The following is a 26,447-nucleotide window of genomic DNA, read 5'->3' as shown; positions in this document are numbered from 1 at the left end:
AGCATAGCAATGGCTCTCATATTAGTCCTTGATGGAAACTCCATACAGCTAAATTGAATTGTCTGCTTTTTATTACCTTTTCAGTGCTTTTGTGAAGCTCTGTTCTTCTCTTAAACTCTATATGAATTTTACCAATTCCAAACCTGATTTTTTTCTCAGTTTCAAATTTTGGGACTACTAAGTCAGGGGAGTTGGTATCCTATAACAATCACTGAATCTCAAGTGGTTAGTTTCTAACTCTACAGAAGTAAATGAACTATGTGCACTATTGAGTAAGAGTTTTTATTCATTCCACTGACTTGCATGCAAAACTTGCTTTGGCTTCAAAGTTCCATGCATAAAAAAGTGGTACATGGCCTGTATTTCTGAACAACTGTTATACCAAGTCATGTATGTTCTTGAAGGAAGGAGAATGTATAGCTGTGATCAGTTTGATGAAGGCTGAATTTTATGCCAGTATTTCTGAGGAGTAATAAAAATAAAAAAAACCTAATGTAGAGCAAAATCTACATTATCTGTTGGCATGTTCAAGCATGTTTACTTAAAATTTGAAGGTTTACGCTTGCATATCAAAAAGGAACCTACTTCAAATCCTGTAATTTGATGCGTAAGAAAATCTTTCAAAAACAAATTAACACACATCACATTCACACAAATTCACTTTTTATTGAAATAAGATACTTTATTTCCAGCACTGATCAATCATTCTTTTTACTATTTCCTCTTCACCTACATTAAACCACTTTTGACACTATTGATTTGTAAAACCAATATGATGTGAACACTATGTGACAGAAGTTGTTTGTTATTAAGAGATAGAATCCCATCTCAGAGAAGCTTGTCATCCTAGAGAGACACAATCACACAAAGTAATTTTACTTGTATCATAGCTCTTTCACTGTTGACTACATTTTTGACAGCTGGTTTCATGTTAAATATTAACAACGCTTTGTTTATGCATGAACATCTTCAGCGAGTTACAGACCTAAAGTTCCCTCTTATGAAAGCAGCGTAGTTTTCTTTATATTACTGTCCATATCTAATTAAGAAGCAGTGCAATAATGCTAAAGCAAAGCATTACAAACAAGTATCCCAGTAAGGGAGACATTTTACTAATCCTAAAAAATGAGAAATAGTTTTAGGTTGGTAGGTCATAGTCCGAGGTCTATTATGCATATATTTTTGATAGTAGAGATTCTGGGCCCACTCTGGTGCTTGTTTATCACTGCGATGAGCATGGTATACATATCCAGCTAAATCTGGGAACCCATATTTTTTGAATTTATGATTTAAGGAATGCACGATCAGACTGTTAATGCCACTGGATATTGTTGTTGAGAAACAATACATTCCTATAGCTGCTTTGGGATATCCTTGTTCAGCCTTCCTGGCTTCCATAAGGTTGGCATTAAAGAGAGACAGCTGACTCAGCCAGGTGCCCAAGTAAGAACCAGCAGAGTGGCCCACAAAGTCCATCTTACCCACTCAGATACTGTAGATATAAATCCCTCCCCACAAGATTTCCCCAGCCCTGATGACTCATTAGCATAAATCTCCCTCTCAAATTCCCCCTACCCCCGCCCCTGAATGAACTTCTAATTGCCATAGGGACTGTCACTACTACCAGCCTTCTCTCTCCCTTCCTCCTCTAAACTGAAGGAATTAAGCCAAGCAGAACATAATCAATAAGCAGGAGCCTTTCAACCAATTATAGCTATCCACCTTAAATATAATTAAAATGTGTAGCTCATGTGTCCCTTTTAAACTCTCACATATAAGGGGATAGTGAGTAAAAAGGCTCAAAAAAACCAAAAAAACCCACAGGGAGGAACCTGATTATGACATGACACCAAGGCTGAATATCTCATGACAAATTCAATAGATGACTGTTCTTATGGATCTGCTCAGGATTTCGTGGCTTCCAGGATACCCATGAGACTAACCCAGCTGGTTTCTGAGTTAATTCTCACACAGCTGATTGCACTCTGGCTGTGGTATATGGAAAAAGATTGGAGATGGGGGAAATGGGTTGCTCCTTTGTCATGGACCAACCCTTGCCACCTTCGATATGAGCTCAGATCACAGCTTTTCCTAAGGGAGAAAGGCCTTTTTTGGTAGTCCACTTATGGAGGCTGATGGAACCTTAAGACTTCCAGATGGCTCTGAGTGAGAATAAAGTTCAACCAACAGACCACTCTATCGGGGGTTTGACAGGATTACTAACAGTTTGTCTTCCTCCACTATTTATACAACGGTCCCATTTCTCTGCCAGAGGCAATGGACACTAAAGGATTATCAGGTTATTTCCCACTATGGTTGGTTAGGTCTTTGTTTTTTCTTTTGTTGAGGAGCTATAAACTGGTGTTTATGTATTTGGAAATGTTAATTAAGACTCTGTTGCTGAATTTCATATGTTTTTAACACGTTTAATAATTTAGAACGATACTTTCAGCTATAATATACACTAGAGAAATACATAAACATTTTGTTATAGGATTTGCTACATTCTATAAAATTTTATAGTAAGATTCAGGAAATTTGTATGGGAGGTCAGGGAAAAACGTAACAGTGATTTGTGGGAAACTATAATTGAACTATTATACTGCACACACAAAAAATCAAGGTCTCTGCTCATTAATTTTCTGCTCAGTCTGCATTTTGGCTGATTTTGTTTGATTGTGTATCATAATATAACAATGGGTTTGTTTTGTCATTTAAGCCAGATAAAAGATTTTAGTAGAATTAGCTTCATGTAATTTGGTAATGTTGGCTTTAAACAACCAAAAAGGACATGTTGACTCCATTAAAATACCCAAAGGGCGCATGCTGCTGATTTTTTTCCCCCTCTGTGTTGTCAGTGGTCAATACAGAGAATGCAAAAGTGTCAGTTGCTTTAACATTTTTAAAGCAATTATAGCATCCAAGAGCCAGACTCGTCCTAGAGAAACATGCCAGCAACTATATCATTTCCTTTCACTAAAGTGAAATTTGCTGAAATGACTAGCCTTGTTTTCTTCTAAATCCAGAAATGAAGTTGTTCAGAAAAGGGACGGACTACAAATTTGAATAAATTAACCCTACAAATTACTATAGAACTGATACTGTGGTTTAAACAAGCTGCTTTCATGTATGTAAATATTATGTCAAGTCACATTTGTCACAATTAGGGTTATTTTGTTTTAAGGAATGGGTTTTAATCTAAGATCTTGCTGCTTATAAACTTTACATAATGTATGAAGATTTTCTGCTCTGTATTACTAATCTACAAATTTAAGCCACAGAAATGTAACCTATATATGTCTATCAAATAACTCTAGTGATAAGTTGCACTGCATGGTTTATTTGCATATTTGATTGCTATATCTGTTTATTCAGAGAATTGTTTATATTTATTGCATAGTATTTAATATCGTGTATTTTAACCACAACTTAGTATCAAGGTTTATAAAAGGTCATGTTGAACTCTTAAACCATTTTAATATCTGAGACCAAACAGACACAAAATCTTGGCTTCCTGTGCTTTATAGAAATAGCTCTATATCTCAATGAGAGGAATAACCTAATAACTTGCATAGAAAGGGGAAGAATATACATATTTAAGCTGTGTTTTTCTGCCTAAAATTGGAACATTTTTCTAACTGTGTAAACATTGTGCTAAAAAAATCTTGTCTGGTATATCTGTAATTTTGCCCACTGTCTAGACACTACATACCAAGTTTGAAGCCGAAAGATGATTTTAGAGCTGGGGCCAAAATCAGGCTTTTATTGAAAAGTGAGGTAAAACCTTTACTTTGGAGAAGCTGCTATCCAGTTTTAAAAGTTTGGTCATCTAATCAAAGGACAGAGTCATATGGGCAAAATTTTCAAAAGTGCTTCAGTGATTTAAGAGCCTAAATCACATTGGAACAGCAATGTGACTTAGGCCCCTAAGTCCCTTAGACACTTTTGAAAATTTTATTCTATATGAGGACCAGACTGTGCATTATATTATGAATTAGAATATTTTGTTCAGTTTTCTCAACAAATAATTCCAGGCAATCCAAAGGGTGAAACTTCTTTGCTGAAATCAATCATTGAACAAAATGGAGCCTTGACAGAAAAGGAGGGAGAAGGGATGTTGGAAAACTAAGAGGGAAAACAGGTCTTCAGATCTCAAGCAAATATATGGTAGTGTGTGTCTGGATTTCCTGAAAGCATTTAAAAATTATGCGTAACTGAGAAGACACAGCAAAGATCAAGTGAAACAGTGTACCACCTCAAAGCAACAGTGGAAGTTTTTGTCGAAAAAAGAAGCAAAAGCAGTTTTTTTTAATTTCTCTGAATTTCACATTTGAGAAAATAGGTGTCTCTACACCTTTCCCCCATTGTTCCCCTATTCCTTTGCCCAAAGAGAAAAATTTAAGCCCTGAGCCTTGTAAGCTTCATATTCCCCAGGCCATCAAAAACACAAAAACTTTTCATAAGAGGAGCTTTATACTCTGCCTTTTTGATAGGGGGAGGATTCCCTAATAGTGAATAGTCATATAGTAACAATGTGTTCATAAACATGTCCTTATAGTACATCTCCCCACTCTCCCTCATGTGGAGGAAGACAGTGGCAAATTGAAGGGGGTGAAAAACAGCATGTGCATGTGCATGAAAATACAGTGGCTTTCACCTTTTATAAATTCATTAAAAATGTGATTTTTTTTCACCCATTTCCTCCCCCCTCTCCCAATATTATACTATGTGGTTACTCTTCTGGTAACATAAGTATTATTTTAAACAATGAGCATACTATCTCATCTAAGCAATAAAAAAACAGGTGTGTTTGATAATGTCTAATTGTAGACAGCTTCAGTCATCAGATTTAACCATACTTAACAGTGTGTGTTACAGTGAGGACTGTGTTGTATGTGGTCTTAGTGGGATTCTTTTTCTTAATTTAACCCAATCTTTGAATAATTAACTAATTTTCTATCTGTCTGCCTATGTACTTATATTACCCACTCCCCATCACCATACTAACAAAGTGCTTCACAAACATAAGTGAATTTATCCTTGAAATACATTCTCTACCTCATGGGGTATCTATTTTTCTTATTATGCCCAACCATCATGTAGACTTTGGACCAAGTAACTCCCTGCATAAGTCCATATTCAGATAGGGGCCAGGAACTTTAGCTAGTTTGAACTGGTAGAATTTCTTGCAGATCATTCTGTTGGAGGGGAATAAAGACCCACCAAACCTACAGACATCCTTAGCTCCATGGAGAAGTTTTATGGATCCAAAGGATGAGTTTCTCACTCTAAGTCTGGCCCCTTTATACCTTAATTCCAGCTGGGGAAGGCTTCCTGAATTCAGAGGAATCAGGCTGCCTTCTGAGGACCCTCAAAGTCCTGGTGTAAGGCATGGTGGGGTGGAGCTACAGCACATAGTGCTGCAGCAATTCTGTGCAGGGGTGTGGCCAATATAGTGGTCTGTGAGGGCTACCTTAACTTAGGCCCCCAGAGCTATCTAAATTATGCTAGGAGGTTCTCTGGTCCCCAGAGCAGGGCAGGATTGGGAGAATAAAAGGCATGTAAAGCCACCTAAGCTTTTGGGCAATGATTTCTGTGTTGAGATGTCCTGACCACCCCTGTAGCACCACAAAGGTCTGAGACTAACTGTGCTGGAGATATCCTAAGATGTGCAGGAAACTTTTGTAGATCCCCCAGAAGCTGCAGTCACTCAGAAGCTTAATACCTCCGCACTGCTCCTTGCACTCTCCCCTCGTCCGATAGCCTCTCTGGCTGTGGCATTCACACAACACTCTTTCTTCCACAATGAGCTTTCTCAGTGCAGGGGGGAGAACCATGCAAGGTAGTGCTGACTAAGCATCAGCTTCCATAAGGAAATCTGAGAGGAGAGGGGGAGGATACCACAGAGACTATCCATCCTTCTGACCTTATTCCTTCATAAAGGGAGAGTACTAATCTCACAGAATGTAAGGGTAATAACTTCTGCAAGTCTTTGGGAAAGGATACAGTGTATTAGAGCTATTTCTGCTTACTTCCTTGTAAACCAAGTGGTCCCTGGATTTGAGTCCTCACTGCTTATGCTAGTGTAGAGAGCGGCAGGGAGAAGAGGGGGAAAGGGAATGGGAGATATGGGCCTCAATTTAAGAAGATGAATATAGATTTAACTTGTTTGCCTATTGTTCTTTCCTTTTGTTTATTCAAATCCTCCTCAAAGCAAAAATATTTGTAAAAGTTAGATCTAGCTGTTGTGAAACTGAATAGCTGGGCAGACTTATGTTGCTTATTAGGGTAATAATCCATCTGTTACAGAGCAGGCTCAATTTGTAAAATTAAGTTTATAAATCGGAGAGAGAAAAGTACTTGTCTCTTTGCCACAGCAAGAATTTACTCTCTTTTTAGACTTCCCATTTACAGTTACATGGGGTCATTTTAAGAAAAGGATAGATCCAGGAGAAATAATTCAGTCCTTCTCTCAAATAGGCTCTAAATAGGCCCTTATACCTTTACAGTCCTATTGAGCAAATAAGCAATGGCTATTCAGTTTCATCTGAGTTCTTCCTGTGTGTCTCTGTCATCTGTACCTGGTGAAGACATTTGATTTTTATTAATGTACTGTGGGGGGGGGGGGGGTTCCAGAGGACAAGCTTATATGCTTGTAGCCTTTTGTCACCACAGTGAAATTTCAAACATGGATCTATTAGTATGCATTACAGTCATCTAAATGCTTGAATAATTTTTAAAAATTAGTTCACTGCAGTATTTTTTTTAATCTGGACTGATCAAAACATCTCCCAACAATTCTTCTAATAATATGTGATTGGAATAATAACTTCACATGTTGTAGAATTCCATGCTGCAGCTGAGAGGCATGTAAATACAAGCTGCTTATTTGCAAGAAGCTTCCAGATTTACAATATGATTGCTATGGAAACCACATAATGAAAACCTTATAACCATCTGTGTGGTTTGATGGATTTTGCTGCATAGCTGAGCTGTTTTTGTTTACTGTTGTTAAAGTGTTGAATAGAATATATTAACCCACAAACTGTGATTATCCAGGATATTAATTAATACTGGATAATGACAGTGTCTATATCAAATAACACAACACAATCAAATACTAGCTAATAATACTGCTATTAATATAAGAACTAATGTAGGTAAGTGGTTGACTATTATCAGTTTTTTGGTGGAATGCTGACTTTATACATATTTATCTTGGAGATTACCAATTCTGTTGCAGAAATGTATTATGCAACCTACACTTTAATACATTTTTATATTCATATAATCTGATTCTCTCTTTGAGAAGAACAAAAAGGAAGAAAAATCAATTAGACTCATCTCTAAAAGTCAGATACTGTTGTATTTATTGTATTTGCTTTAAATCATATGTGCAGGTAGAGCCATCTGTGTTTGGGGAATAGCTCTGGCAATCTCCTGGTAGTAATTTACATATTTAACTCACAGTGCAAAATTTTAGAATTCAGCTGTGAAATCTACAGGAATTATTAAAATTTTTTAATATTTGCAGTTCCTCCCTGATCTCTTACCAGAAAAAAAATCTTTTAACTTTCTAGTAGTGAAGACATGCTGTGTGTCTATATTTTAGTCTCTGGGGATCCTCAACCTATTGCTGTAGGCCCAGATGGATTTCTTTGGGACACATACGCAGCTCTTCTAGAGCTCTGGGTTTGATCAGAGCTCCTATTGATCTGGAGAGAGAAACTAGAGAGAGACATCTCTTCTCAGTGTGAAGGGTAGAAAGTGAGGGGCGAGAGGAAAGATTGAGCTACGATTATTTTGAAAATCTCTGCGGCTCCCTGTGACACACTATCTTGATAATACAATGTACCTTATGTCGTACTGTTTCTCCTTAATAATTGATATTGTATATACTATCTGTGCTATGCATTGCTGCAAACATTGCAACATAGTTTCTGACCAGTGTCTCTAGGCATTTGAGTCTCCTGTTGATTAAAAGAGGTCTCTCCCTGTTTGACACTGCTTCCAGGCCCAAAGTTCAATAAGTTGTATTTTAGGAGCTAAATGTCCTCTTTAAGCTCCCATGACCCAAGTCTGTTGGATCTAAAGCAATATTTAATTGACATGGAGAACCACTGGGGTTCTGAAGGAACTTGGGTTCAGGCTTTCTTTTCTCCTCTTACACTTCAAATACAGGTCTAGGAAATGGCCACCATTTTAAAATGATGTTTTCCATTTTTAAAGGGACAATTGAACTTATTTATGAACTTTGTTTGTGAACCGACAATATAGTATTTATTTTTATAGGTACTCTGTCTTACTGTGGAAAAATTTCTCAAACCTGCACTGCTTTACCTTTCCCTTTTTAAATTAGAGAGAGGGAAGAGAAAAATACTTACTAAAATGGAGTTCTTATCACAGAACCGATGAAAAGAGTAGCAGCATGGTATGAATATTCTTAATAAAAATACTTCTGCAATATTCAATATCAAAACTTATTTCTAGCAGTATATAATATGCTGTCTCTTACCTGGAATTGAGTGTTTATAGGAAGAGATAATGCATTATGGGTAGAAAAGATGACAGACAAAGGGATAATATTGCTTGTAATCCATGGGATGAGTGCCTCCTGGTGCTCTTGAGAGTATATAAGGATACTTTTGTTACATTTTTTAGCATGCCCCACATGATGTAATGAAGTTCTCAGTGTTGAACAAATTTAAATATAGCAGATAGTCAGTCTCTCTCTCTTTTTTATGTGCCGTGCAGTAGCATCAGATTTACCACTTTCCATTGTTTTCTTGTTTTGTGTCCAAGTCACTGGAGAATGTCTCAACCAAACTTCTAACTAGTCAGTAGTTATTAGACAACAAAAACTACTGATTAACTAGCAGAACAATAATACAAAGCTCCTTGAACAGTAAATCACATAATCATGGCTCCCATTATATTGTGTTTGGCAACCTATAGCCCCAGTCGTGCAAGTAGCTCTGCATGTGCTTAACTTTAAGCGTGAGTGGTCCCACAGAAATCACAGGTCTGCTCCTGTGCTTAAAGTTAAACATGTCTATTAAGTATTTGCAGAATTGAAGTCTGAATGTATAATGTGATGTATATGAATGAACCTATACGTTTACAAAGTTATTAATGCAAACCAGACGTGATCCCATGTTCATGCTGAAACTTACCCTCCTTGCCATCATAGAATGTTATGAAATACTTACATAATCTGCTTGTGAAGAACATTTTAAAAGCCATGACTTTTATACTCATTGTTTGTTAACAAAATATCAGATTAGTAGCTGTAATGGGTCCATGGTATTTAAAAGCAAACATCCTTATTATATTAGTACACAGTATGTTAAATAGCACAGAAATTGGACATGCCTAAAGTGCAGTTCTATTCTGAAAAGTGGTTGTGTCAATATAATACCTAGCGAAGGGATCTGTGGTGTTAGCTGTGCTGTTATAGAAACTATGAGAAGGTTTTGGTTTTTAATTCATTTTACTTCTATGGAAAGAACACGGCTATGATAGAGAGAGTTTAAGTCCATTCCTTTTTATTCATTATCAACAGAATTGTAAACTAAGGAGTTTATAGTAGTCCCTTTCTTGTACCTATATGAAGCGGAACCTGTATCTGGGAGGAGGAGGGTTCTAACTCTGTGTTGGCAAGAGAACAGGGTTGAGGGGCTCCATCAAGCTTTCTTCTCCTCCCTCCCAAATCATGGAGGAAAGCACATTTAGTTGGTATGGTCTGAGACTGTATTAATATGGACTGTTCCCCCACCCATGCCCAGGTTATATATAATCTCCCCCCCCACCCACTCCATTTAGTGGTTCCCATAATCTGCCACAGTAGGTGGAGCCACTGAAAACAGGGCAGCTATACTCCCATTGAGCAGGCAGGAGCCAATGCAGATGCATGGCACAGCAGAGGCAAAGAGACCCCATGTCTCCTATGGAACCCCCAACTTTTTGTAGAGGCGTGGGGCAGTGACAATCACATCCCTCTGATGTAAGAATGAATAGCAAAGACTGAATTTTCCCTAGCCTGGAATGATAGATGTAGCCAAGGGAGGATGGGACCCCAGTTCTGATTGTTCTAGAAGCCATTGAAAGATTGCAAAGGAGGAACCCCAAAATGGGACTTTCAAGTCACTTTTCAGAGTCAAAGATGAATTCAGCAGTTCACTACTGAGTTATTTTAAAAAGGGCTACCAGAGTGGTTAAAAGCAAAAAACAACCAAGCCCTCAAACTTGTGTGGCACTATGAAAACAGAAGAGTTTGACTTCCAGCATTTACATTTTAGAAATATAGGTAGTGTGACTGATTAACTGATGTGGGCTGTAATTCCTGCCAGTTAGCGGGTTCCTTCAGCATTTCGTTTCTAATTGTCTATTTGCAGAAGAAGAAGAGAGTGCTCCTCCAAAGACTGAAGAGCCAAAGAAACTGAGCCAAGGGAGCACTAGCAATGTTTCAGGTAATTAAAATGTTTTTCTTTCTTCTGCAAATATTTCTTTACTTTTCTTTTCCAGTCTTTGCCTTTTGCTGTTGTAAACAATGTTTTCCCAGCTTCCAAAAGTTATCTGTTTCATCTGGGTATTTTATGGCAGTAAAACTGCTTAGCACCATTTAGGATGCATGAAAACCACTTGAGAAGGATTTATAAAGTAAGCCCATTTATACAAGATATTCCTTCCTGAATTACTTTGTAATGACTCAATTAGCTTTCATTTCTGCACAAAGGAGATTTAGTTGCATAAATTAGCTTATCATCATTGAGGAAGTGTCACTGCTAAAGGACAGTTTATAGATACAACATGCAGTTGCTGTCAAACCTATAAGAATATAATATAGACATCTGTGTATACTTTGTGCTTGAGCAGAACAGACTTCTGCCATTCAGAGACTAACAGGGGACAACAAGCTGCCCAGGGGACTGGCAATGTAGACATCTCTGAAAAGGTCAACTTGACACAGGCTCTGACAATCGACCCAGAGCTCTGTCTTCTTTGATAAAAATCAGATAAACTTAAGACCGCTAATTGATCTGCAGCCTGTTTAAATGTTGGCCATGCATATCTTCATTGCATATGATTATCACAGAAAGCAAATGAATTGGGTAAGAAATGCCAGAGTCCAGTGACAGCAGCAAAAAAATTGGAAAAGGACACAAATGCCAGGGAAGGCTAAGAAGGATATTGTCTCTGCCTCAGCTTGGCAAACTGCCCTGTGCTAATTGTCACTGGGACTGGAAAAATAACTGCATATACGATGTAAAGTCACATGGAGGGACAACTTTTCTCGACTGCAAGACATTTCCAGCTAAGGTAAAAACAAGATATATCCCTGCCTCAAGGGCATGGTCCTGTTGTTAAACCATCACTTTTTTGACCATAAAGTAGGGAAGACTTGCTTCTTATCAGGTCTTTACACCTCTTCACAGCTAAATGTCGGCCAACGCCAGATTTGCCGTGTCGTAACTGTGTCCGGGCAGTGTAATGCAATCTGGGGTCGCCTTCCTCCATCATATATACTGCACATCACTCTTCCAGTGCTGTCAGGAAAAGGGTGGATAAGGAGTGTGTGTTCAGGAAGTAGCTTTACAGTTCTCTTCCTACTGCACCATGGGGAGAGGAAACAGGGGCCTGATTTCCTGACCCATACAGGAAAGCAGGAACAGGTTGCAGTAAAATGTTTTGGTTTTCTGTTCTTGGAAAGGAAATGAGGACTGGGTCATCAGATGTTGCTGGCATTGGGATCTACTAAAAATCATGCATAAAACAACATGACTCAATGAAACCTTAGTGTTAACAGTCATTTAGACATGCCAATAATTATAATACTGGATAGGGTCAATCCAATTATGAAGTGAGCAACAGATGTTTGTTATTCTCGTAAATATTTCAGCTCAAAGAAACTTTACTTTGATAACATCCTCTAGTGTAACCAAAAATATTAGCACTTTAGTTTATGAACACAGCAGTCCCCATTTTTATGAGAACAGCTGTATAAATCTAACTAGGGTTCATACAGTATCCTTGAAATAAAGCACGATCATAATTCTCCCCAGACATGAAATTCATTTCAAGTAATAGTTTTAACACTTGAGCATAGCACTGAGCTCTGTTCTTCCCTAAACCATTAAATATATGACACAAGAAGTTTGTTTGCCATGTAGGACAGTGAGTTGACAAGGGCATTTCTGTCTTTCCAGGCATCATATCATATGTACTTCTAACTTATTCAAAAATGTCTGATGTTTTTCCAACAAATAATACACACAGAATATGGTACCTAAATCTCAACCAGTCTCAAGCACTACAAGAAAAACGATACCTTCCTTACCATCAGTAACTCATCTTCTGCACTTAACTAATTTTTCCTCTAATTATCTATTAGAGTGAATAGTATATATTATGGAGAGATGCTAGACTTCCATTATGAACTTGGCTTGGTCACACATGCTTCTTAACTTTTCCAGAACTAAACCATTCAATCTGTAATTGAACCTAAGGGATCTTCTGTCAGGCTAGAATTTTTATAGTAAATTTGAAGCAACTCAGATAAAGAATTTTTGAAATATAGCGGCAAAAAATTGAAAATCTCTTCTCTTGAAAGCTTTTCTAGCATTTTTTGGTCTCATCTTAACTCCCAAGCAATTTGTCTACAAACTCTAAATTTGTGTAATCTGCTGGTTTTAATGAAGACTGGTGCCTTTAACTAGTTTTGCATTATTGGTAGAGTGATTTAATTATCAAAACCAGTTTTCACTTCCATTATTGGTTTCATAGACTTAATAAACTGTGTGTTGCCTTGATGTAGATAGCTGTGATTGTGGAGTATTAGCGACCGAGAGAAGTGGCAAAGCGAGAATTCAACCAGATGTTGGATTGAAGAGAGGGGGCTGAAAGGACAGAGCTGTGGTGGGAGAAATGCGGGGCAGGGGAAATATAGAAGAGAAACTGGACTCATCTTGTGGTTGACCCTTGCTCTCCAAATAAATCCAGTACAATTATTTTACCATGCTTCTTTTTTATCTTATAATTCTCTTTCCCTGATGTGCATAGCAAGAGTGAGAGAAAGGGCCCAGGAAGAAGGAAGCTATGTGCATTCTTGTACATTCTGCAGGAATATCAGAACAACTGAAAACCAAGAGATGGTTTGTGTCCTCAAATAACACACACTATCACAGCAGAGAGTCTGAAAAGTGAGAAGGAAACTAGCTGGATAACCATATCTTACTCTTGTTAAGACTAATTGTACACTACTGTGCTATTTATTCTGAATGTCCCCTGTCTTTACCTCACTAGAGCTGACTACAGTACACATGCTATTTCTAAAGACCATAAACAGTGATCCCCAAAAGGGCAGAATTTTTGCATCTCTTCCTCAAAAGAAACCACATTCCAGACTGTCCCATGGGAGAACACCCCAAATGTTGATGGTGCTGTCATGCTATGAAATATAGCCTAGACATACGTAGTAGTAGTTTTATCTGGTGCTGTGACCTCTTAAGAGCCAGAATAAAGTAACTTATACGTCAGAGTTGCAGTCTGCCTGAGGATCAGTCCTATATATCACAGTCATTTATGTACAAAGCCAAGGCACTATAAATGAGAAAAAATGCTGGAGTTCCTTCTTCCCACAGGGAAACTAGCCAGATAAAGTGGGATTAGTAGATTTAAGATACACAATTGCAGGCTCTGCTAACTTCTTAAAGATTTAATCAACCCCCCCTTTACAGCAGGATGAAAAATGTCTGTCTTATGTAGAGTGGGAGGTCAGTGGAGATGAGGGCAGTGTTAAATTTATTTTAATGACTTGATGTGTTGTCATAAACAGATAGCTAAGGGTTAATGTCTCTTTCACCTGAAGCACCTGACCAGAGGACCAATCAGGAAACCGGATTTTTTCAACTTTGGGTGGAGGGAATTGTGTGTCTAAGGTCTTTGTTTTCTGGCTGCCTGCTTTCTCTGAGCTTTGGAGAAGTAGTTCTATTTTCTAGTCTTCTGTTTTCAAGTGTAAGGACAAAGAGATCAGATAGTAAGTTATATGGTTTCTTTTCTTTGGTATTTGCATGAATATAAGTGCTGGAGTCCTTTGATTTTGTATTCTTTTTGAATAAGGCTGTTTATTCAATATTCTTTTAAGCAATTGACCCTGTGTTGTATCATCTTAATACAGAGAGAACATTTGTACTTATTTTTCTTTCTTTCTATATAAAGCTTTCTTTTAAGACCTGTTGGAGTTTTTCTTTACTTCAGGGAAATTGAGTCTGTACTCACCAGGGAATTGGTGGGAGGAAGAAATCAAGGGGAGATTTGTGTGTTGGATCGCTAGCCTGATTTTGCATTCCCTCTGGGGGAATAGGAAAGTACTTTTTGTTTCCAGGATTGGGAACAGAGAGGGAGATTCACTCTGTTTGGGTTCACAGAGCTTGTGTCTGTGTATCTCTCCAGGAGCACCTGGAGGGGGGAAGGGAAAAAGGATTATTTCCCTTTGTTGTAAGACTCAAGGGATTTGGGTCTTGGGGTCCCCAGGGAAGGTTTTTCAGGGGGACCAGAGTGCCCCAAAACACTCTAATTTTTTGGGTGGTGGCAGCAAGTACCAGGTCCAAGCTGGTAACTAAGCTTGGAGGTTTTCATGCTAACCCCCATATCTTGGACGCTAAGGTCCAAATCTGGGACTAAGGTTATTACATGAGTGGCAGCTGGTGGGAGATAGACAGAACCCAGAAGCCAGTAGAAATATTATATTTTTCTTTTCTCTGCTAAGGGCTTTTTAGCAGAGAGAAGCAGTTGGTTTTAAAAGGGAACCAGAGAGAATTTTTTTTTTCTGCTCTCTCTCGCAGTTTGTGGCTTGCATGTTAAGGGTCTTTTGTCATGCAATAGCCCTCCCATTAGGAGGTAAATACCGGCACTTATATGCATGCAAATAAAGTGGTTTTTCTGGTTTCCCTTCATTGAACATTAGCTAGAGAGAGAAAAGGAAAATTAGCTAAAGGCACTGTTGCTAGGCAGACTTCAGGAGGCAACAGAGAACCTGCAGTTCAGAAGATAAACACCGGAGGGCACCCCAACACAAGAAAACAGGAACCATGACTTCTAAGGCAAAAATTGACGCCGAAGAACAAATCAAAGAAGCTGAACACAGGCGACAACTGGAAATAAAACAAAAAGAGATGGAGATGAAAGAAAGAGAAGAACAGATCAAAGAGGCAGCCTACCAAAGAGAACAGGCAGCCAAAGAGGCAGCCAAGGAGGCAGCACACAAAAGAAAACTAGAAGAAGAAGAGGTGGCCTACCGAAGGAAACAAGCAGAAGAAGAGTTGGCCCACAGAAGGAAGCAAGAAGAAGAAGAGGTGGCCTACCGAAGGAAACAAGCAGAAGAAGAGTCGGCCCACCACCGAGAAATGGAAAAACAACAAAAAGAGAATGAAGAGAAGGAAAAACAGAGAAAACATGAACTGGAGTTGGCAAAAGCTGGGCTGCCTGTGCCAGCCAACCCTAACAACCCGGCGCCAAATATTGCTCCACAGCCCAGGAAATTTCCCACCTACAAGGCAGGTGATGACACCGAGGCCTTCTTGGAAAATTTTGAAAGAGCCTGTCTTGGGTACAGCATTCCCGAAGACCAGTACATGGTAGAATTGAGGTCACAGCTCAGTGGACCTTTAGCAGAGGTGGCAGCTGAAATGCCTAAGCACCAAATGAATGACTATAAACTTTTTCTAACCAAGGCCAGATACAGGATGGGGATAACCCCAGATCATGCCCGTCGGCGCTTCAGAACCCAAAAGTGGAAACCAGAGGTGTCATTTCCCAAACACGCCTACTACATTGCAAAAAACTATGAGGCCTGGCTAACAGGAAACAACATTCAAACCTTGGAAGAACTGAACCTCCTCATACAAATGGAGCAGTTCTTGGATGGTGTTCCTGAAGACATCACGCGGTACATACAAGATGGAAACCCCAAGAATATCGCTGAGGCGGGGGAGATTGGAGCCAAATGGATGGAACTGGCAGAAAGCAAGAAAGCTACTGTCAAGGGGAACGATTACCCCAGGGGGCACACAGACCATAAACCCTACAACCGAGGACAGCCAAAGACCCCACATACCACCCAAGTAAAGCCACAGATACCCTACCCTTCAACCTCACCAGTCTCCAGTAACTCACCTCGGCCCAGTGACCCATCAGATGGAAGATGCTTTAAGTGTAATGAACTGGGACATATCAAGGCCAAGTGTCCCAAGAACACCATGCGAGTGCAATTCATTACACCACCATCACACCAAAGATCCCCAGGCCCGGATGCCTCGCAAATACCCTTGGAGCGAAGGGAAAATTTGAGAGTGGGCGGAAAGAAGGTTACTGCGTGGAGAGACACGGGGGCACAAGTGTCAGCTATCCACCAATCCTTCGTTGACCCCAAATTCATCAACCCAAAGGCCAAAGTTACAATTTACCCCTTCATGTCACAAGCTGTAGACTTACCTACAGCTCAACTGCCAGTCCAGTACAAAGGCTGGTCAGGAATGTGGACTTTTGCAGTCTATGACAATTATCCTATCCCCATGCTACTGGGGGAAGACTTGGCCAACCAGGTGAGGCGGGCCAAGAGAGTGGGAATGGTTACACGTAGCCAAACCAGGCAAGCTTCCAGACCCATTCCTGTTCCTGAACCGTCCACAGAGGCCCCGTCTGTGTTACCAGAGACCCAGACAGAGGTAGTGGACCCAGATTCCATGCCTACCACTGAAACAGCCACAGCATCTCCAGTCCCAGGCCCGGAACTGGAACAGCAACCAGCACCAGCAAGTGCAACCCCATCTTCAAACTCAACGCCAGAGGGCGCCAGCGAGCCAAAACTGGCAGAAGCAACAGACAGCCATACCCAAAAGGCTCAGCCGGAGCCTGAAATACCCTCAGGTGCACCAGCGGAGAGCGGTTCACCAGCAACGGAAACAACCCCATCACCTACATCGCTTCCAGAGGGACCAAGCCCAAGTCCACAGTCTGAGGAAGAACTGGTGACCCCAGCCTCAAGGGAACAGTTCCAGACTGAGCAGGAAGCAGATGACAGCCTTCAGAAAGCTTGGGCGGCGGCACGGAGCACCCCACCGCCTCTCAGCTCTTCTAATCGATCCCGGTTTGTTATAGACCAAGGACTTTTATACAAGGAAATTCTTTCTGGTGGACACCGGGAAGAATGGCAGCCGCAAAAACAGTTGGTGGTTCCAACTAAGTACCGGGGGAAGCTCTTAAGCTTAGCCCATGATCATCCCAGTGGGCATGCTGGGGTGAACAGAACCAAAGACCGGTTGGGGAAGTCCTTCCACTGGGAGGGGATGGGCAAGGACGTTGCCAAGTATGTCCGGTCTTGTGAGGTATGCCAAAGAGTGGGAAAGCCTCAAGACCAGGTCAAGGCCCCTCTCCAGCCACTCCCCATAATTGAGGTCCCATTTCAGCGAGTAGCTGTGGATATTCTGGGCCCTTTCCCAAAAAAGACGCCCAGAGGAAAGCAGTACGTACTGACTTTAGTGGACTTTGCTACCCGATGGCCAGAAGCAGTCGCTCTAGGCAACACCAGGGCTAACACTGTGTGCCTGGCCCTAACAGACATCTTTGCCAGGGTAGGTTGGCCCTGCGACATCCTTACAGATTCAGGGTCTAATTTCCTGGCAGGGACCATGGAAAAACTGTGGGAAACTCATGGGGTGAATCACTTGGTTGCCACCCCATACCACCATCAAACCAATGGCCTGGTGGAAAGGTTCAATGGAACTTTGGGGGCCATGATACGAAAATTCATCAACGAATTCTCCAATAATTGGGACCTAGTGTTGCAGCAGTTGCTGTTTGCCTACAGGGCTGTACCACATCCCAGTTTAGGGTTTTCACCATTTGAACTTCTGTATGGTCACGAGGTTAAGGGGCCATTACAGTTGGTGAAGCAGCAATGGGAGGGGTTTACGCCTTCTCCAGGAACTAACATTCTGGACTTTGTAAGCAACCTACAAAGCACCCTCCGACACTCTTTAGCCCTTGCTAGAGAGAACCTAAAGGATGCTCAAGAGGAGCAAAAGGCCTGGTATGACAGACATGCCAGAGATTGGTCCTTCAAGGTAGGAGACCAGGTTATGGTCTTGAAGGCGCAACAGGCCCATAAGATGGAAGCATCATGGGAAGGGCCATTCACGGTCCAAGAGCGCCTGGGAGCTGTAAACTACCTCATAGCATTTCCCAATTCCTCACTAAAGCCTAAAGTGTACCATGTTAATTCTCTCAAGCCTTGCTATTCCAGAGACTTACAGGTTTGTCAGTTTACAGTCCAGGGAGAGGATGCTGAGTGGCCTGACGGTGTCTACTACGACGGGAAAAAAGACGGTGGCGTGGAAGAGGTGAACCTCTCAACCACCCTGGAACGTCTGCAGCGGCAACAAATCAAGGAGCTGTGCACTAGCTTCGCCCCATTGTTCTCAGCCACCCCAGGACGGACTGAACGGGCATACCACTCCATTGATACAGGTAATGCTCACCCAATCAGAACCCCACCTTACCGAGTGTCTCCTCATGCCCAAGCTGCTATAGAACGGGAGATCCAGAACATGCTACAGATGGGTATAATCCGCCCATCTACCAGTGCATGGGCATCTCCAGTGGTTCTGGTACCCAAACCAGATGGGGAAATACGCTTTTGCGTGGACTACCGTAAGCTAAATGCTGTAACTCGTCCGGACAACTATCCAATGCCACGTACCGATGAGCTATTGGAAAAGTTGGGACGTGCCCAGTTCATCTCTACAATAGACTTAACCAAGGGGTACTGGCAAGTACCGCTAGATGAACCTGCCAAGGAGAGGTCAGCATTCGTCACCCATGCGGGGGTGTATGAATTCAATGTCCTTCCTTTCGGCCTTCGAAATGCACCCGCCACCTTCCAGAGGCTGGTAGATGGTCTACTAGCTGGACTGGGAGAATTTGCAGTTGCCTACCTCGATGATGTGGCCATTTTTTCAGACTCCTGGCCCGAACACCTACTACACCTGGAAAAGGTCTTTGAGCGCATCAGGCAGGCAGGACTAACTGTTAAGGCCAAAAAGTGTCAAATAGGCCAAAACAGAGTAACTTACCTGGGGCACCAGGTGGGTCGAGGAACCATAAACCCCCTACAGGCCAAGGTGGATGCTATCCAAAAGTGGCCTGTCCCACGGTCCAAGAAGCAGGTCCAATCCTTCTTAGGCTTGGCCGGATACTACAGGCGATTTGTACCACACTACAGCCAAATCGCTGCCCCACTGACCGACCTGACCAAAAAGACCCAGCCAAATGCAGTTAAGTGGACTGATGAGTGTCAAAAGGCCTTTACCCAGCTTAAGGCGACGCTCATGTCTGACCCTGTGCTCAGGGCCCCGGATTTTGACAAGCCATTCCTAGTAACCACAGATGCATCTGAGTGTGGTATAGGAGCAGTGCTCATGCAGGAAGCAACAGATCACAACTTCCATCCTGTCGTGTTTCTCAGCAAGAAACTGTCTGAGAGGGAAAGTCACTGGTCAGTCAGTGAAAAGGAATGCTATGCCATTGTGTACGCCCTGGAAAAGCTACGCCCATATGTTTGGGGACGGCGGTTCCAACTACAAACTGACCATGCTGCACTAAAGTGGCTTCATACTGCCAAGGGGAACAACAAGAAACTTCTTCGTTGGAGTTTGGCTCTCCAAGATTTTGATTTTGAAATTCAACACATCACAGGAGCTTCTAACAAAGTAGCTGATGCACTCTCCCGTGAGAGTTTCCCAGAATTCAGTAGTTAAAAAGTGTTCTTAAAATGTAGAAGTCTGTTAGTTATATACTTAGGAGTATATGTAAAGGTGTATGTGTTGTATTAATCTGTTTATTTTCAAGTTCTAGAAGGAAATCGCCGCCAGTGAGCTTCCCCACTGTCTGCAATTTGGGGGGCGTGTCATAAACAGATAGCTAAGGGTTAATGTCTCTTTCACCTGAAGCACCTGACCAGAGGACCAATCAGGAAACCGGATTTTTTCAACTTTGGGTGGAGGGAATTGTGTGTCTAAGGTCTTTGTTTTCTGGCTGCCTGCTTTCTCTGAGCTTTGGAGAAGTAGTTCTATTTTCTAGTCTTCTGTTTTCAAGTGTAAGGACAAAGAGATCAGATCTATACTTTCTAATGTTAATGTTTTTAAAAGGTGTAATCTTACTCTGAATTTCCAGGCTTTCTAAGCTTTCTCCTTGAGACTACTGTGTTGTGCTCATAAAGCTTTTTTCCTTAAATATCTAGTTATTTATAACCCTAAATCCAGTTTAACAAAGTTTAAGGTTGTGTGTGTAATATATTTGCCAAATTTTTGCCCATGGCAACCAACCTTTTATTTCTTCAATCACAGACATAAGGCATAAGCAGCTCTTCTCTAGTTTATTTGAACGCAGATCAGAGGTTTGAACCCTTCCATAGTCAGTAAAATCTATGTTGAGCCAGAAGAGCTGATTTATTATGTAGAATGCATTTACAACAATAAGAGGTTTCAGAGTACCAGCCGTGTTAGTCTATATCCGCAAAAAGAACTGGAGTACTTGTGACACCTTAGAAACTAACAAATTTATTTGAACATAAGCTTTCGTGGGCTACAGCCCACTTCATTGGATGCACAGACTGGAACATACAGCAAGAAGATATTTATACATACAATGAACATGAAAAGGTGGAAGTAGCCATACCAACTGTAAGAGGCCAGTCAATTGAGATGAGCTGTCATCAGCAGGAGAAAATAAACTTTTGAAGTGATAATCAAGATGACCCAATTGACCCATAGAAGGTGTGAGAATACTTAACATGGGGAAGTAAATTCAATTAGTGTAATGGTCCAACCATTCCTGGTCTCTTTTCAAACCTAAGTTAATTGTATCTAATTTGCATAGCGATAGTCACATATACACCACCCTATATCGGAAACCTACTGACCGCTATACTTACTTACATGTGTCCAGCATCCATCCAGGACATACCACATAATCCATTGTCTACAGCCAAGATCTAAGATACAACTGCATTTGCTCCAATCCCTCAGACAGAGACAAACACCTGCAAGATCTCTATCAAGCATTCTTAAAACTACAATACCCACCTGCTGAAGTGAAAAAACAGATTGTTGGGCCTGTCCTGTAGTAGGTGACTTCTGGGTACTTTACTGGCTCTGTCAAAGAATAACAGAACGCCACTAGCCATCACCTTCAGCCCCAACTAAAACCTCTCCAAGTGCATCATCAAAGATCTACAACCTATCCTGAAAGATGATCCCTCACTCTCACAGATCTTGGGAGACAGACCAGTCTTTGCTTACAGACAGCCCCCCAGCCTGAAGCAAATACTCACCAGCAACCGCACACCATACAACATAAACATTAACCCAGGAACCTATCCTTGCAACAAAGCCTGATGCCAGCTCTGTCCACATATCTGTTCAAGTGACACCATCACAGGACCTAATCATATCAGCCACACCATCGGGCTCATTCACCTGCACATCTACCAACGTGATATATGCCATCATGTGCCAGCAGTGCCCCTCTGCCATATACATTGGCCAAACCGGACAGTCTCTATGCAAAAGAATAAATGGACACAAATCTGGCGTCAGGAATCATAACATGCAAAAACCAGTGGGAGAACATTTCTACCTCTCTACCCACTCAGGGACAGACTTGAAGGTGGCAATTTTACAAAAAAAAAAACTTCAAAAACAGACTGCAAAGAGTGACTGCTGAACTTGATTAATATGCAAATTAGATACCATTAACTTAGGTTTGAATAGAGACTGGGAATGGTTGGGCCAATGAATCTATTTCCCCATGTTAAGTATCCTCACACCTTCTATAGGTCATCTCGATTATCAGTTCAAAAGTTTTTTTTTCTCCTGCTGATGATAGCTCATCTCAGTTGATTGGCCTCTTACAGTTTGTATGGCTACTTCCACTTTTTCATGTTCTCTGTATGTATAAATATCTTCTTGCTGTATGTTCCAGTCTGTGCATCCGATGAAGTGAGCTGTAGCCCACGAAAGCTTATGCTCAAATAAATTTGTTAGTCTCTAAGGTGCCACAGGTACTCCTGTTCTTTTTACAACAATAACTTTTTCATAGCTTTTTTTCCTGATACCTTTCATATTTTTGGTATTATGAGCATTAAGAATACATGAGTAATAAATTGCCAGTAGCTTACAGCATGCAAATAATCTCCAGGTTAATCACAACTACCACCATATCTAAAAGATCCGTGAATCTATCTCCAGCACAAACTACTCAAACTCAAACTTGCAATGTACCCTGAAGGCTAGCAAACTTAGCTCCTGGACCAGCAAGGTCCATCCATCAAATATGTCCTGACACTGAGGACAGGTAACATTACTGACCACAGATGATCACAGCTACTTAATGAGGACATTGTGGGAGGGGGGAAGTCTCTAAAGTGGCCAAGACCCACAGCCATGTATGGCTTTGGATGTTAAAACTAAGCATTAATTTGAACTTGGAAGCAAAAAAGGAAATCTTTGTAGCAGGACAATATGTTAGACATCTAAGTATGATGCTCTTAACATATCTAGTACCACTGAGAAAGTGGGCTGCAGTGAATCCCCTGGGTGGTCTTCAAGGAAATCTCCAAGTATAGAGCATTATTGTAGTCTAATCTAGACATGAGAGGGGCATAGATAACAGTGGTCAGGTGCAGACCTGAGAGAATATATTGCAAATCTAGCCAGTGGCAAGTGGTGGCGGGGGGAGGAACCACAAACACAACACTCTTGCGTATGGCTGCTACCTTGGGAAATAGAGATCCAGAATAACCCGTGATTGTGGATATCCTTGACAAAGTATACTTCATTAGCAAGAGCACATACATCTTCAAGCAATTTCTCCAGCAGCTTCCCCTACCAACTAGCACTACCACCTCCTTGTCTGACATGTGCGTTAGCCATCTAGCCTTCCTTTAGGCCTGATCTCTGTCTGAAATCAGGGAAGTAGGGAGGCTGCGCTGTCTGGATCTGACAAAGAGTTCGTTCTCATCAGCACATAAGACAAAAATGTCTATATCCTCCATCAGCCCCTCTCACCCCCTGGAAAAATAGGTCTGACAATGAAACTTTGAGGAACCCTTCACAAGTTTTGAAAACTGTTGGGCAATTGCTTATCAAACAATTGCCCTGGAATGTGAGCTACCTAACTTTGTATTTCCCCACCACAATCATCCACTCTTACCAAATGCAGCTCAGCCACTCCTTATGATCAATAGTATCAGAGGCAGCTGATAGATACAAAATATACACCCGATCCTGTATCCCTTGTTCACATAAGCAAAGGGTACAGGGTCAGGCCTTCTGCATAAGATAGATGCTCTCTTTATTTTAGCAATATTTATAGACAGGGAAATGGCATTTTTAAGGAGTTAGTTCATCTTTAAGGTACAGTACAATGGTGACAACACTGGTTTCATAATTGAGATGTGAGAAAATGTGAGAGCATATCAGTAACCCATGAATGTAATGTTACTGATATCAGGAACATATGCACCCCCCGCCCCTGCCCATTGGTACATATGCTCCTGATATCAAATCACTGATCTGTTTTCATGTCTTTAAAGTGTATAAAAAGTGGGAACAGAGAGTCAGCATCATTCCTAACTCTCCGCCAGATTCTTTTTCACCAGGGTCACCTGGCTTTCTTTTATCCACTTCTCCAGATAAAGGCAAAAGGCACAAGATGGTCCTCTCTCATTTCTGAAATCAGGCCAGAGCTCAGAACTTAGCATAAGTCTGTAAATTAGGGGTTGAGCAATAGAAATTTGTATATGTATTTTAGAATACAATGTGAGTTTGTTACAAGATCTCTCACTGCACCTTTCTGTGTGGTGCAGGCACTGTAAACAATACTAGCTCCATCTTTTAATGAAGCCTGCTTTGCTTGAAACATATTGCTTCTTAGGATATGTCTATACTTATTATACACATGTAACTATGCACATACTTAATCAGACACACTTGTGGTCATAGCGGAGCAAGGAGATTCCAGTTGTTAATTTTTCATGTCTAGATTTCCCATCTGGAATTCACACACTACTGTGTTTGGGAGAATAAAGTAACTTAACAAATGTACACTGCCTCTTTTTTTTATTTATAATTTTTCATCCCCCTGGCCTACCAATTACTGCCTGAACCAAGTGGCTCACTGGGGTAAACAGCTCTCTTCTTATGTAGATTTCACATATGAGAGCACAGAGCCATGGTAGGTCTTTGGGTAACATCATCGAGTAGCGATTAGCTTATTTTAAAATGCATCTTTTCCAGTGTTGCTAAGTCATTAGTTCAGTTGCATTTACACTCAGAGGCTTAATGAAATACTGGTGATGCTCATCGAGGGAGAGATGTATCTCATGCGCTGTGGGATCTCTTCTCCTGTCAGTGTGCCCCATGTAACTCCCATTAATGTTAATAGGAATTCCACCAGGCTCCTCAATGGGAAGAAGAAACCCCAGAGGGATAAGTGTCATGTGTGAGAAATCATCATTCACATTGACGTAACTCTGAAGAACTAAAAGTTTTATTTGTTATATTAAAAAAAGACAATTGCAACAAACCTCCTCAGCCAGAGCTTCAGTTTGATTTAATAAAAATTGTACTGGACATTATGTTCAATCAAGTAGCTGAAATAATTACAATATTAAAATATGGTAGCAGAGATACAATGTTCATTTTATCATCTTACACTATTCAGTGAGTTTTAGATTCAGTGAATAATAAATTGACAGGCGAGCTTGTTAGAGCCAAAACTTAGACCTTGCAAAAACTTTCAAACTTATTCAATCTCCTCCAGATGCCATACTGTCTCAACATCGACATTTAAAAAATAAACCTCTTTATTACTAAGGTTTTTTTAAATTGTATCTATATTTTGGTGCGATCATAGCAGAATTTGTGTGCTGCTAGCCTGAGTGCCCTCTAGTGCTATGTGATGGAAGTTAGCCAATAAGCACTGCTTTATGTAAAGGATAAATAACAAATGGCAATGCACAGCAGTTTTAATTTATGTCAGAGTTGTGCAAATTCCTGCTTATGTCAGTAACGACATCTGAAAGTGCTAGCCCACAGACTGAGATAAATAAATAGAAAGCAGCTCTTCTTGCTGCTGTAGGAAATCCTGGAACTAAAATCAAATTGTTTACAAAATAGAGAACACCACCATCAACAGAAAAATACTTTAGAAAATAGTGTGGCAATTTCTCCTATTTGTTACCTGATACTTTAGGGGGATGTTTTTTCTTGTAATAAACGTAACCAATCATGATTAAATTGTGATCTATAAATAATAATCTAGAGTGCTAATGATATGCAAATGTGACTGGTACATGTTGGAATAACCAGCAAGCCTGCAGTGCAAGGATCATATAACAAAACTAAGATGACAGCCTTGATTCAGCCAGTTCAATGATATTTATGTTATCAGAAGCAGAAGATAGTTTTCCAGTGTTGTAAATTGTTAGTACATCTTCTGTCTGGTTAGTGTATACACAATGTAACTGGTCATCTTGTTCGCATTGCTTACATTCTTTGTGAGTTAACTCATCCAACTCCATTTTTGCCTAATTAAAAACAGGAAATCATTTGTAGTGTAACAGAAGTGTCCAGTGTATTTAACCATGTTTAAGTTCTATGTTCCAATAGATGTACTCTATATGGTAAGCGTATGACAAAGCATTTATTACTCTGTTATTGCAGTATTAGGGAGCAAAGAGTGCTAAATAATCAATCAGTTAATGGTCTGTATGGCAGTTTGAACACGGCACATCCATTGTGCTTATGCTGTTAGAAGGATGAGCTTATGACTATAGTGTATGTTGCATGTTTAGCCAGAGCTTAATGTCCTAAGCTGAAGCTGACACAAAATATTTTAAAAATGCTGCTTCAGCAAACAGTTTCAAAGTTGCTACAATATTTCAGCAGTAACAGCCAAAGATTATATGAAAGAGTCTCAGAAAAAGGAAAATCTTGTTGAAAAGAAAAAGATGTGCACCACAAAATGCTTACCATTGGCCTTTTCTCACAGATTTTATTAATTGTACTCTAACATTGTATCCTTTTCAAGTTAGGATGCAAACATGGCTTGCTGGAAATATATTAGTAAAGAAGAGTTAGGTGCTGTAAGACACGGCTGCCAAATGCTTTGAGAACCTGTAGCTACATGTTTTGGGTGACAACAGTTACCAAATGTAGGGTTCACAGGTTAAACTGGTTTTCCACTTGCTTTTTTTGTGGGCCTGTGATGGGGATTTCTACAGTGAAAATTGAGAAATGTGTTCTAGCGCATCTTCGTTTTGTGTGTGAAGATTTAATTACTACCTTTGATGATAAAAGATCACAAATGCTGGAAGCTTTAATATATGC

At 40.6% G+C, this 26,447-nt stretch overlaps 1 protein-coding gene across 4 annotated transcripts in view; it reads left to right on the top strand.

Annotated features, from left to right (window-relative positions):
• SKAP2 (src kinase associated phosphoprotein 2) overlaps nucleotides 1-26,447 on the top strand; it is a 158,988-nt gene that overhangs the window by 119,748 nt on the left and 12,793 nt on the right. For all 4 annotated transcript variants that reach the window (XM_050938700.1, XM_050938698.1, XM_050938701.1 and 1 more), the window contains one exon: nucleotides 10,395-10,469. In XM_050938700.1, the coding sequence (XP_050794657.1) occupies nucleotides 10,395-10,469 (75 nt within the window). The remainder of the gene's footprint in view (nucleotides 1-10,394; nucleotides 10,470-26,447) is intronic.

This window comes from Gopherus flavomarginatus, chromosome 2 (genome assembly GCF_025201925.1).
Source record: "Gopherus flavomarginatus isolate rGopFla2 chromosome 2, rGopFla2.mat.asm, whole genome shotgun sequence".
NCBI lineage: Eukaryota > Metazoa > Chordata > Testudines > Testudinidae > Gopherus > Gopherus flavomarginatus.
The sequence above is the reverse complement of the archived record's forward strand: the minus strand, read 5'-3'. Positions and strand labels throughout refer to the sequence as shown.